General features: G+C 34.8%; 1 protein-coding gene across 1 annotated transcript in view; it reads right to left on the bottom strand.

Moving 5' to 3' along the window:
- Window positions 1-1571: 1571 nt before the first annotated feature.
- SEPTIN14 (septin 14) overlaps window positions 1572-13013 on the bottom strand; it is a 35863-nt gene continuing 24421 nt past the window's right edge. The window contains exons 7-10 of the mRNA XM_057749022.1: window positions 11802-11898; window positions 10345-10513; window positions 8774-8906; window positions 1572-2238 (exon numbers count right to left, since the gene is read on the bottom strand). Coding sequence (XP_057605005.1) covers window positions 2059-2238; window positions 8774-8906; window positions 10345-10513; window positions 11802-11898 — 579 coding nt within the window. The 3' untranslated portion in view covers window positions 1572-2058. The remainder of the gene's footprint in view (window positions 2239-8773; window positions 8907-10344; window positions 10514-11801; window positions 11899-13013) is intronic.

Here is a 13013-nt window from a genome sequence, read left to right as displayed (position 1 = left end):
AAATAATTTTATTTATATAGTTAAAAGCTACATAGAAAACAAATACTATTTTATTAAACCATTATTTAATAAGCAAATGTATGCTTTATACTGTTAAATCATAACTTGTTTTATACCCTTGGAAAAGAAGTGGAAAGAAAAACCACATAGTTTATTTAGGGTGAATCTTTCCTTTCTCTGAAAGCAGCTATGGACTATCACATAAGTACCTAAAGGATCCATTCTCAAATGCAACCAAGTGCATTTTATAAATGTACTTTTACAAGGCTAATGTTATTGGTTTTTATATGTGTAACAACATTGGTGACTCAAATTTTAATAACACTGGATTATATTGAAAGAATGAGAAGATGAAAATTCCTTAGCTGTATAATTCACCAGCATGTTGAAAGTAATAATAATTTATATTGTTTATCTTCTAAAAGTCAATGATCTAAATTAAATTACCCATACATATAATATAGCTAATGTACTATGATTGTTTTCATTTATTCAGTGAACAATTACCACTATGTGCCCAGGCACTGTTCTAGGCCTAGGGATGAATTCATAAGTGAACAAAATAAAGATCCTGGTCCTTGTAGAGTTTCCATTAAAAGCTCACATAGTAGATTTCATTCTTCTCCCAAATGATGAAACCATAAGGTGACTTAATAACATATATAAAAATCATTGTGGATATACCTCCCTTTCTCTGTATTTTTTTAAAAAAACTTTCAAGAAGTAAAGGTATTATAAATCAGATTATATTTTCTCAAATATTTTGAGGATAAATGACAATATCCTGATACCCTGAAAAAAAAGGCTGCCTTTGAAATGAATGAGGTAATAAAATTACAATGGAAAAAATTTTGTTCTTTTAAGAGCATGAGAAAAATTCCATGAACTATGCCAGATGTAGCTGGAGTAAATATATAACAGACCCTCAACAGCAGTACTTTAATAGAATGAGTCATGGTGAGTCAGCCATACAGGTAGGTGAACTGACATTGTAAATGCAGAAAATTCAGTATGTATAGTCAGAAAGAAAGTTGTGAAATGGCAAAAAAAGTCCACTTTATTTGATGACTTTAGTTTTAACATATATCCCAAGTATGTAAGGCATAATATTATCATCCAAATGTTACTCATGGTTTCTGATTGTTCTCTGGCTCTCTCTAACTTTTTTTTTTAAGATTTTATTTTATTATTTATTTACTTATCTTTGGCTGTGTTGGGTCTTCGTTGCTGTCCGGGCTTTCTCTAGTTGCGGAGAGCAGGGACTACTCTTTGTTGAGGTGTGAGGGCTTCTCATTGTGGTGGTTTCTCTTTGTTGGGGAGCACAGGCTCTAGGCATGTGGCCTTCAGCAGTTGCGGTGTGCGGGCACAGGCTCAGCCATTGTGGCGCATGGGCTTAGTTGCTCCGCGCCATGTGGGATCTTCCCAGATGGGTCTCAAGCCTGTGTCCCCTGCATTGGCAGGTGGATTCTCAACCACTGGGCCACCAGGAAAGCCCTCTCTCTAACTTTTGGAGTTTTATTCCAATATTAGTTTTACAAGGTCTAACATAAAAGCATGAGAGTTCCAATCAGAAACAATCTTTTATTTAATAAAAAGATCAAGAAATTATTATCAGTAGAATTTGATAATGAACATGAGCATAAGAATTAGCCTTTTATAACATAATATTTTATGCCAACAAATCCCCTACTTCTATTTAGATATGAAATATTATATATATACTTGGTCCCTGGAGCCACAGGTAGGGCTATGGGAAAAGAATATCAACAGCTAATCAAACACTTTGTACACTGTGCTATATAATTCTTTGATTTTCTTTCATTTTAGCAAATATTTATTGAGTGCCAATTCTGTGCTACTCTTATTCTAAACACTGAGGATAGAGCATCTAGAGATGGTCAAGGTACCTGCTCCCAAGGAGCTCACATTCTAGTTGGAGAAAATACACAGAAAACAAACAGATTTTGAAACTTAGTATAATTTCAATGAGAATTAGTGCTATGAGGAAAATCTCATGGGAAGATGAGATTGAGAGTGATACAGAATGGTAAGAGAGGATTATTTCTTACGCTCTTTGTCCTTCTTTATGTTGGTGCACACCTGAGTCTGCAATGTTCCAGAGGCAGCCTTCATTTTATAAAACTCTATTATTTCTTCTTCCAATTGTCTTCTCTCCTCCTCAAGTTTCATTGTCTCCTCTTGTTGGACCCTCTTAAGATGCTCAAACTTGTCCTGCAGCTGTGAAACAAATCTGCAGTTGTGATTCAAAGCATGCTATAGTGGTACATCCCAGGGACATGTTTCTTTTTTTCTGGTTATCAAACATACCCTAATCATCTTAATAACAGTCTCAAAAATTATCTCTGCTGGAGTCATATCGCTCACAGTTACATTTTCAGACCTGAGAAGCAAATGAGCATCCAGTTACAATGGCAAGAAGAATGATTGGAAAGGCTGTGGATGTGGGAGTGTGGTATTTATAAATGATGGCAAAATCATTGAGAAAATTTTAACTTAAAGATGGGAGGTTGAGGGTAGAAATCAGAGAAAGCCTAACTTTATCTTAATAGATAAGCGTTTCAAAAATTAACCACTCTGGTGAGAAACTTGAAGTTTTTCTGCAAATCAGGTTCAAGTAAGGATATCCCCCCCCCACCACTCCCTTTCAACATTGTACTGAAAGTCCTTGCTAATGCAATAAAGTAAGAGAAGAAAAATAAAATGTATACAGATTGGGAAGAAAGACAAAACTGTCATAGTTTGCAGAAAATGTAATCATCTATGTAGCCAATCCAAAAGAACTTCCCACAAAACTCCTGGAGTAATTAATTAGTGATTATAGCAAGGTTGCAAGATATAGGGTAAATATACAAAGGTTAATTGCTTTTGTATATGCCAGCAGTGAAAAAGTGGAATTTGAAGTCAAAAACACAGTAGCAATTGCATTAACACTCCCTCCCCCAATGAAATATTTAGGTATAAATCTAACAAAATCCATACAAGATCCATATGAGGAAAATAACAAAACCCTGATGAAAAAATTAGAGAAGAACTAACTAAGTAAATATTTCATGTTTGTGGATAGGAAAACTCAGTATTGTCAAGTTGTCAGTTCTTCCCAACTTGACCTACAGATTCATTGCAATCCTAATCAAAACCCCAGCAAGTTATTTTATAGATATTGACAAGCTGATTCTAAAGGTTTTATGGCAAAACAAAAGACCCAGAATAACCAACACAATATTGAAGGAGAAGAATAAAGTTGAAGAACTGATGCTACCTGACTTCACTGACTATAGTAATCTCACTGAAACTACAATAATCATGACAGTGTGATACTGGTGGAAAGAAAAAAAAAACAGAAAAATAGATCAGTGCAACAAAATAGAGAGCCTAGGGACTTCCTGGTAGCGCAGTGGTTAAGAATCCACCTGCCAAAGCAGGGGACAAGGGTTTGATCCCTGGGCCAGGAAGATTCCACATGCTGTGGAGCAACTAAGCCTCTGCACTACAACTACTGAGCCCACGTTCTGCAGGTACTGAAGCCCACATGCCTAGAGTCCATGCTCTACAAGAGAAGCCACCACAGTGAGAAGCCCACACACTGCAACGAAGAGTAGCCCCCCCCTCACTACAACTAGAGAAAGCCCACTGGCATAGCAATGAAGACCCAACACAGCCAAAAAATAATAATAATAAAAATAAATAAATAAATAAAAAATAGAGAGCCTAGAAATAGATGCAAATATGTTTAGTAAATTGATTTTTGACAAAGGAGCCTAAATAGCAGAAGGAGGAAAGATAGACTCTTCAACAACTTGTGCCAAAACAACTGGCCATTCATATGAAAAAAAAACACCAAAGCATCTAGACAGAAACCTTACACCCTTCACAAAAATTAAATCAAATGGATCATAAATCTAAATGAGGGGACAGAAAAAGTATTCTATGCAAATGGAAATGAAGAGAAAGCTGGTGTAGCAATACTTATATCAGCCAAAATAGACTTTAAAACAAAGACTGTAACAAAAGACAAAGAAGGACATCACATAATGATAAAGGGATCATTTCAACAAGAAGACATAACAATTGTAAATATAGATGCACCCAACATAGGAGCACCTGAATACATAAAGCAACCATTAACAAATTTAAGGGAAGAAACTGACAGTAACATAATCATATTAGGGGACTTTTAACAACCCGCTTACATCAAGGACAGATTATCCAGACAGAAAGCCAGTAAGGAAACATTGATCTCAAATCACACACACACACACACACACACACACACACACACACACACAGGGAACACTTCATCCAAGAGTAACAGAAATATATATTCTTATCAAGTGCACATGGAAACTTCTCTAGGATAGACACATGTGAGACCACAAAAGAAGTCTCAGTAAATTTAGAAGAGTGAAATCATATCAAGCCTCTTTTCTGACCACAACACTATGAGCTAGAAATCAACAATAAGAAAAAAAAAATGCAAAAAAACATAAACATGTGGAGGCCAAACAACATGCTGCTAAACAACCAATGGATCATGGAAGAAATAAAGAGGAAGGTAAAAAATTATCTCCATTTACCTGGAGATAAATGAAAACAGAAACACATCTTTTCAAAATCTATGGGATACAGCAAAAGCAGTGCTATAAGGGAAGTTTACAGCAATACAAGCCTACCTCAGGAAACAAGAAAAATCTCTAATATAAACAACTTAACCTACACATAAACAAATTAGAAAAGAAGAACTAACAAAGCCCAAAGTTAGCAGAAGGAAATAAATCATAAAGATTGGAGCAGAAATAAATGAAATAGAGGCTTAAAAAATAGAAAAGATCGAAGAAACTAAGAGCTGGTTCTTTCAAAAGATAAGTAAAATTGATAAACCTTTAGCTAGACTCATTTAAAAAAAAGAGACGACTCAAATAAAATCAGAAATGAAACAGAAGTTACAAATGATACCACAGAAATTCAAAGGATCATAAGAGATTATTATGAAAAATTATATGCTAATAAAATGGGCAACATAGAGGAAATGAATAAATTTCTAGAAATGTACAATTTCCCAAGACTGAATCAGGAAGAAATTCAAAATATGAACAAATTACCGGTAATAAAATTGAATCGGTAATTTTAAAACTCCCAACAAACAGAAGTCCAGGACCAGATAACTTGACAGCTGATTCCGCTAAACATTTAAAGAAGAGATAATACATGTTCTTCTCAAACTATTCCAAAAAGCTGAAGAAGAAGGAATATTTCTGAACTCATTCTACAAGGCCAGCATTACACTGAACCAAAACCAGACAAAGAAACTGCACACACAAAAAATTACAGGCAAATGTCACTGATGAACATAGATGTAAAAATCCTCAACAACATAGTGGTAAAGCAAGTTCAACAATACATGAAAAGGATCATATACCATGATCAAGCAGGATTTATCCCAGGGATGCAAGGATAATTCAATATTCACAAACCAAACAATGTGATATTCTACATTAACAAAATTGAAGAATAAAATCATATGATCATATCAATAGATGCAGAAAAAGCTTTTGATAAAATTCCACATTGATTTATGATAAAAAAAAAACACCTCTCAACAAAGTGGGTTTAGAGGGAACACAATAACCTCAACATAATAAAGGCCATTTATGACAAAGCTACAACCAACGTCATAGTCAGTTGTCAAGAGCTGAGAGTGTTTCCTCTAAGATCAAGCAAAAGACAAGGATGCCCCATCTCACCACACCTATTCAACACAGCGTTGGAGGAATTTCCCTGGTGGTCCAGTGGGAAAGACTACACACTCCCAATGCAGGGGGCACAGTTTCGATCCCTGGTCAGGGAACTAGGTCCCCGTATGCATGCTGCAACTGAGTTCACATGTCGCAACTAAGATCTGGAGCAGCCAAAATAAATTAAATAAATACATAAATACATAAATACATAAATATATCTCTACATCCATGCAAAAATATGTACATGAATGTTCACAGTAGCTTTATTCATAATAGAAAAACACTGGGAAAAACTCAGAAGTGCTTTAGTATGTGAATGGTTAAACAGGCCAAGGTACTTCAGAATACTACTTAACAATAAAAAAGAATGGACGGTTAACATAGGCAACAGCTTGGGCATATCTCAAGTGAATTATGCTCAATGACAAAAGCCCCTCCCCAAATACCACAAACTGTATGATTTCATTTATATTATAACATTCTTGAAATAATAAACTCTTAAAATAGGAGAAAAAAATACATAAAGCATTGGAAGTCCTAGCCAGAAAAATCGGACAAGAAAAAGAAATAAAAGGCATCCAAATTAGAAAGGAAGAAGTAAAACTGTCACTGTTTGCAGAGGACATGACACTATATATATATGTCACCAAAAAATTGTTAGAACTAGTAAATGAATTCATTTACAACTAGTAAAGTTGCAGAAAGCAAAATTAATATACAGTAATCTGTTGCATTTCTATACACTAACAACAAACTACCAGAAAGAGAAATTAAGAAAACAAACACATTACAACCGAAAAAAAAAAACAAAAAAAATAAAAACTAGAAATAAATCTAACCAAGGACGTAAAAGACTTGTATGTGGAAAACAATAAGACAACAATGAAAGAAACTGAAATGACACAAATAAGTGGAAAGATATACCGTCATCATGGACTGGAAAAATTATTGGTATAATAACTGTAATACAAAAGGCAATCTACAGATTGAATGTAATCCCTATCAAAATACCAATGATATTTTTCACTGAACTAGAAAAAATAATTCTAAAGTTTGTATGGAAACATAAAAATACCATAAATAGCCAAACAATCTTGAGAAAGAACAAAGTTGAAGGTATCTCCATCCCTGATTTCAAACTATTAATATATACTACATAGCTACAGCAATCAAAACATGGTATTGGCACCAAAACAGACACGTAGATCAATGGAACAGAAAAGAGAGACCAGAAATAAACCCACACTTAATATGGTCAATTAATCTACAACAAAGGAGGCAAGAATGTACATAAGGGAAATAAAGCCTCTTCAATAAATGTTGGGAAAACTCCACAGCTACATGCAGAGGAATCAAACTGGAGTACTTTCTCACACCATATGCAAATATAAACTCAAACTGGGTTAAAGATCTGAAACCACAAAACTCTAGAAGAAAACATAGGCAGTAAGCTCTTTGACATCGGTCTTAATTTTTTTTTGGATATGTCTCCTCAGAGAAAGGAAACAAATGCAAAAATAAACAAATGGGAGTGCATCCAACTAAAAAGCTTTTGTACAGTGAAGGAAATTATTAGCAAAATGAAAAGGCAGTCTATTGAATGGGAGAAGACATTTTCAAACAATATACGTAATAGGAGGTTAATAATCAAAATCTATTAAGAATGCATGCAACTCAACATCAAAAAACAAACAACTCAATTACCAAATAAGCAGAGGAACTACATAGACATTTTTCTAAAGAAGATGTAGAGAGGACCAACAGGTACTTGAGAAAATTCTCAGCATCACTGATCATCAGGGAAATGCAAATCAAATTCACAATTAGATATCTCTTTACACCCTTCAAAATGGTTATTATCAAAAAAGACAACACTTTGGCAAGGACTGAAGAAAACAATACTCATGCAGTAATAGTGGGAATGTAAATTGATACGGCCACGACATAAAATAAGATGGAGGTTCCGCAAGAAATTAAAAATAGAACAACCATACGTTCCAGTAATTCCATTTTTGGGTAGTTTTCTGAAGAAAACAAAAACAATAATTTGGAAAAAATATATGCATGTCTATGTTCATTGCAGTATTATTTACGATAGCCAAGATATGGAAGCAACCTAAGTGTCCATCAATAGTTGAATGGATCAGGGAGGGTGGGAGGAAGTCGTGGGAGGGAGGGGATATGGGGATATGTGTATAAATACAGCTGATTGACTTTGGTGTACCTCATAAGCTGGTACAAGAGTGTAAAGCAATTATATTCCAATAAAGAGCTTAAAAAAATAGACGAATGGATAAATAAGAAGTGGTATATATATGTATAATGGAACATTAGCCATAAAAAAGAATGAAATCTTGCCTCTTGTAACAACATGGATGGACCTGGAGGGTATTATGCTAAGTGAAATAAGTCAGACAGAAGAAGATAAATACTATATGATTTCACTTATACATGGAATCTAAAAAAACAATTCAAATGAACAAACATAACAAAACAGAAACAGATTCACAGACACAGAGAACAAACTGGTGGTTGCCAGAGGAGAGTGGGAGGTTAGAGCATGAGTGAAATAGGTGAAAGAGATTAAGGGATACAAACTTTCAGTTACAAAATAATAAGTCATGGGCATGTAATATACAGCATAAGGAATACAGTGAATAATACTGTAATAACTTTGTATGGTGACAGATCGTGACTGGGACATCATGGTGATCATTCTGTAGTGTATAAAAATATTAAATCACTGTTGTATACCAAAAACTGACATAATATTGTAAGTCAAACTATACTTCAGTTTAAAAAACAAGAAAAGGTAAATTCTCCAAATGCTCTAGAAAAAAAAGATTGCAGATGAAAATTTTTTTAAGGCTGTACCCAAAACCTATATGGTAAATAGCTACTTTTTGAAGAATAGCAAGTATCCTCCAACAAAATCATCTAAACTCTTGAGATAAAAACCCCAACTTAATAGGACACCTAAACTTAAATACAGATTATATCAAACTAGCAGGACTTGCCTCTTTTTCAGCTTCTTTAAATGCTGTTTCTTTCTCCTTTACTCGCTGCATAAACTTCTGTTTCAACTCTTCTTCTTCCTTCTGACATTGATCCAAGAACTCCTGCCTTTTGACTTCATAGATCTCTTGAAAACTAAAAAGAAATTTGTGTTACTCTTACATTAAAATGTTAATATAAATAAACATGTAAAAATATATATTGTATGTTAATATAAACAGCTCACACAACTTGACAAAAAAAACCAAGGAATCCAATTGAAAAACAGGCAGAAGACCTAAATAGACATTTCTCCAAAGAAGATATACAGATGGCCAACAGGCACATGAAAAGATGCTCAGCATCCCTAATTATTAGAGAAATGCAAATTAAAACTATAATGAGGTACCACCTCACAGTGGTCAGAATGGTCATCATTAAAAAATCTACAAATAACAAATGCTGGAGAGGATGTGGGGAAAAGGGAACCCTCCTACACTGTTGGTAGGAGTGTAAATTGATATAGCCACTGTGGGAAACAGTACGGATGTTCCTCAAAAAACTTAAAATAGTGTTGCCATGTGATCCAGCAATCCCACTCCTGAGTACATATCAGTACAAAACTCTAATTCAAAAAGATACGTGCACCCCTGTGTTCACAGCAGCCAAGACATGGAAACAATCTAAATGTCCTTGGACAGATGAATGGATAAAAAAGAGGTAGTACATATATACAATGGAATACTACTCAGCCATAAAAAAGAATGAAATAATGCCATTTGCAGCAACAGGAATGGACCTAGAGATTATCATACTAAGTAAAGTAAGTCAGAAAGAGAAAGACAAATACCATATGATATCACTTATATGTGGAATCTAAAATATGACACAAATGAACTTATCTATGAAACAGAAACAGACTCCCAGACATAGAGAACAGACTGTGTGTTGGGCACTTGAACTCGGATTCAACAACACCATGACACTACACTCCTGCTTTTCCTCTCTCCTCCATCCAATCCTCAATATCATTTTCCATCCTTTTCATCCTTTCCCATCTTATACCAATTGTTCCTAATATTTGCAAATCTCTTTCCTGAGCTTCCTTGATGCCCGCGGGCTTTCTCTAGTTGTGGTGGGCGGGGGACTACTCTTCCTCGTGGTGCATGAGCTTCTCACTGCGGTGGCTTCTCTTGTTGCAGAGCATGGGTTCTAGGCACGTGGGCTTCAGTAGTTGTGGCACAAGGGCTTAGCTGCTCCATGGCATGTGGGATCTTCCCAGACCAGGGATTGAACCCGTGTCCCCTGCATTGGCAGGTGGATTCTTAACCACTGCACCACCAGGGAAGCCCTACTTTTTCTTTTGGATACACATTTCAGCACATACACATATTGGATGCACATAATGACCCCTTGCATTATGTTGCTCCTACTAACTTTCCATCTAAGTCCGAAGATGATGAAAAACCATAAAATTTAGGATGGCCCAGGATGTGAGAAGTACAGCCATTCTCATTCCAAAATAATCATACCTCATGATTGTAGGGGATTTCTAAGTCACCCATTATCTTGTTTGAGCAAGATCTCCACTCACCTAACTGGCTCGTTGTCTGGACCCACATCAGTAAATCCCATTTTCTGAAGTTTGCTGCGCCTATAACGTTCATAGTGCCGCGTGTGGGTTTGTTCTTTCAAGTCTTCCATGTTTGTACAAAGAAGCATATCCCGGAGCTTAACAAAGTCACAGTGATTTTCATTTTCCACTAGGCAGAAAAATAATAAAGCCACAATGCTTATTATCAATCCCTATCACTCACCAAGTACTCTCGAATGAGCTAAGAGATCATTCTGATTAATAGCTATAATTCTTTAACCATGAAGCTATGGTTACATGGTACATTACAATTATAGGTAGAGTTTATTTATAGACCAGGAAATTTGCTTTAAATTTATTAGCCAAAGAATAAATAGGAAGCAGTGAAATACGTATTATATTATATTAGTATATGGCATAAGCTTTCATTAATAATTATGTTAGTATTTTTCAACGAATATTCTCAAGGTACTTTACAGAGCGCTAACAAAAAATATAATTTTACTTCAGTAAATAATTTTATTAAAGTAAATCCTGCTAACATAAAGGCCTTAACAATTGTGCATGCTTTAGTTATTAAATTATATTTATACACCATACTTACGAGAATGAATTAGTCAATTTTCAAAATCACAATAAATTCACATGGCTCTCTCCTGTGTTTGTCATATCCAAAAGACTGAGCATGACATTTTGTGTATTGTGTATGATAGTGTAACCAAATGTAATATTCATGTTGTTTTTAAGCACATTTCATAAATTTAAAAATTTGTAATATATTAATTGAAAATAACATTTGGAAACTAGATAGAGATAATCCAGTCCCCAATAATTAGTATCACAAGTATACAAATCAGACAATAAACGACTGCTATTATAATGTTCTAACTCATTATGATGCTAGATTACTAATATAAATGTCTAGGTATAATTTATCCAAAAATAAATTATATTACTTTATTTTTAAAATAGTTTTCCAACCTTTTTTTCTAGTGACCACTTAAAAATGCTTTATAAATTAGATAGCAATTAACTCATATAACATGCTTCAAGTACCAATATTTATGCCTCTGTGTTGTTCAAAGTTCTTTTGTTCAAAGAACTTTCCAACATTCTGAATGTGATGGTTTATGCATAGAGAGATAATCTGCATATGGCAGATGGGGTAAATGAGGAGGTTCTGCCCAGTTTCTGAATTTTTGCCTAAAGCACCATCCAGAAAACTCTCATGAGTATAATTTATAGTCAAAATAAGCATTATCTTAAAGGAAACAGCATCTGTGCTCCTTATCAGTTACTGCTAATTTTCTCTTTAGTAAGAGTTACCAACATTGACTCAAGTTAAAATATTTTGTTTTATATTTTATAGTTATATTTTATATAATTTTTATAATTATATAATATATATTTAAGCATAATCATTCCAGAGCAAGCCTGCTCATCTTTGCTACACTTACCTTGTAAAACTCCCCAAGGGTACTGACGGCCTCTGACCATCCTTTTTCCAACTTTCACTTCATCCATACTTCCTACTACAGCAAAAGGTAAGAGTCCCTAGAAAGTAAGAACAATTTTAACCATGTTTCCTTATAGCGATATGACTTACTCTTGTTACTCTTATTTTGGTTGTGGAAATAACAGAGACAAGAATATCATAATAAGTTTATTCAAACAAGTGATTTCTCCTGCCTCAGATTTTATGACTTCACATTAAATATGTGCAAAGTAATTTCTGCAAGCATTTGTGCGAGTTCATGTACACGACTGTACTCGCTACCTACTGAGCAGAGCTTAACTACTGTGGGGAATATAAATCTTTTTTTTTTTTATTCTTTTCTCTTTTTTTTAAAATTTATTTATTTATTATTTTTGGGGGGGTACACAAAGTTCAATCATCTGTTTCCATACACCTATCCATGTATTCCCTCCTTCCCTCGACTACCCCCCTACCCTCCCTCGAGTCCCCCCCACCCTCCCCATCCCAGTTCTCTAAGGCATTTTCCATCCTCAAGTTGAACTCCCTTTGTTATACAACAACTTCCCTACTGTGGGGAATATAAAGAAAACAGTTTTGGGTGGACATATTTTCTCACATTATCTTTACCTGAAACACAATAAGCAAATCACTTTTTTAAAAACTAACTCAACTGGTTTTTTTTATTTTACTTCTTTTTAAAAAATTAATTAATTTATTTATTGGCTGCATTGGGTCTTCGTTGCTATGCGAGGGTTTTCTCTAGTTGCAGATAGCGGTGGCTACGCCTCACTCTAGTGCATGGGCTTCTCATTGTGGTGGCTTCTCTTGTTGAGGAGCACAGGTTCTAGGTGCACGGGCTTCAGTAGTTGTGGCTCAAGGACTCTAGAGTGCAGGCTCAGTATTTCTGGTGCATGGGCTTAGTTGCTCTGTGGCATGTGGGATCTTCCCAGACCAGGGCTCGAACCTGTGTCCCCTGCATTGGCAGGCGGATTCTTAACCACTGTGCCACCAGGGAAGCCTGCAAATCACTTTTAATTCCAGTATAAAAGTTAAAAGACAAAAGTAAGAAAACTATAATAATTAGTTAATTGAAATACAACATAAGGCATATTAATAAATAATACTATATAGAAAATGGAAAAGAAAATTTAAAAAGAAACCAAAGACATGCAAATCAGAAAGGAATAAGTAA

Source organism: Hippopotamus amphibius, chromosome 9, assembly GCF_030028045.1.
Source record: "Hippopotamus amphibius kiboko isolate mHipAmp2 chromosome 9, mHipAmp2.hap2, whole genome shotgun sequence".
Classification (NCBI taxonomy): domain Eukaryota; kingdom Metazoa; phylum Chordata; class Mammalia; order Artiodactyla; family Hippopotamidae; genus Hippopotamus; species Hippopotamus amphibius.
This window is presented reverse-complemented; position numbering and strand designations above follow the sequence as displayed.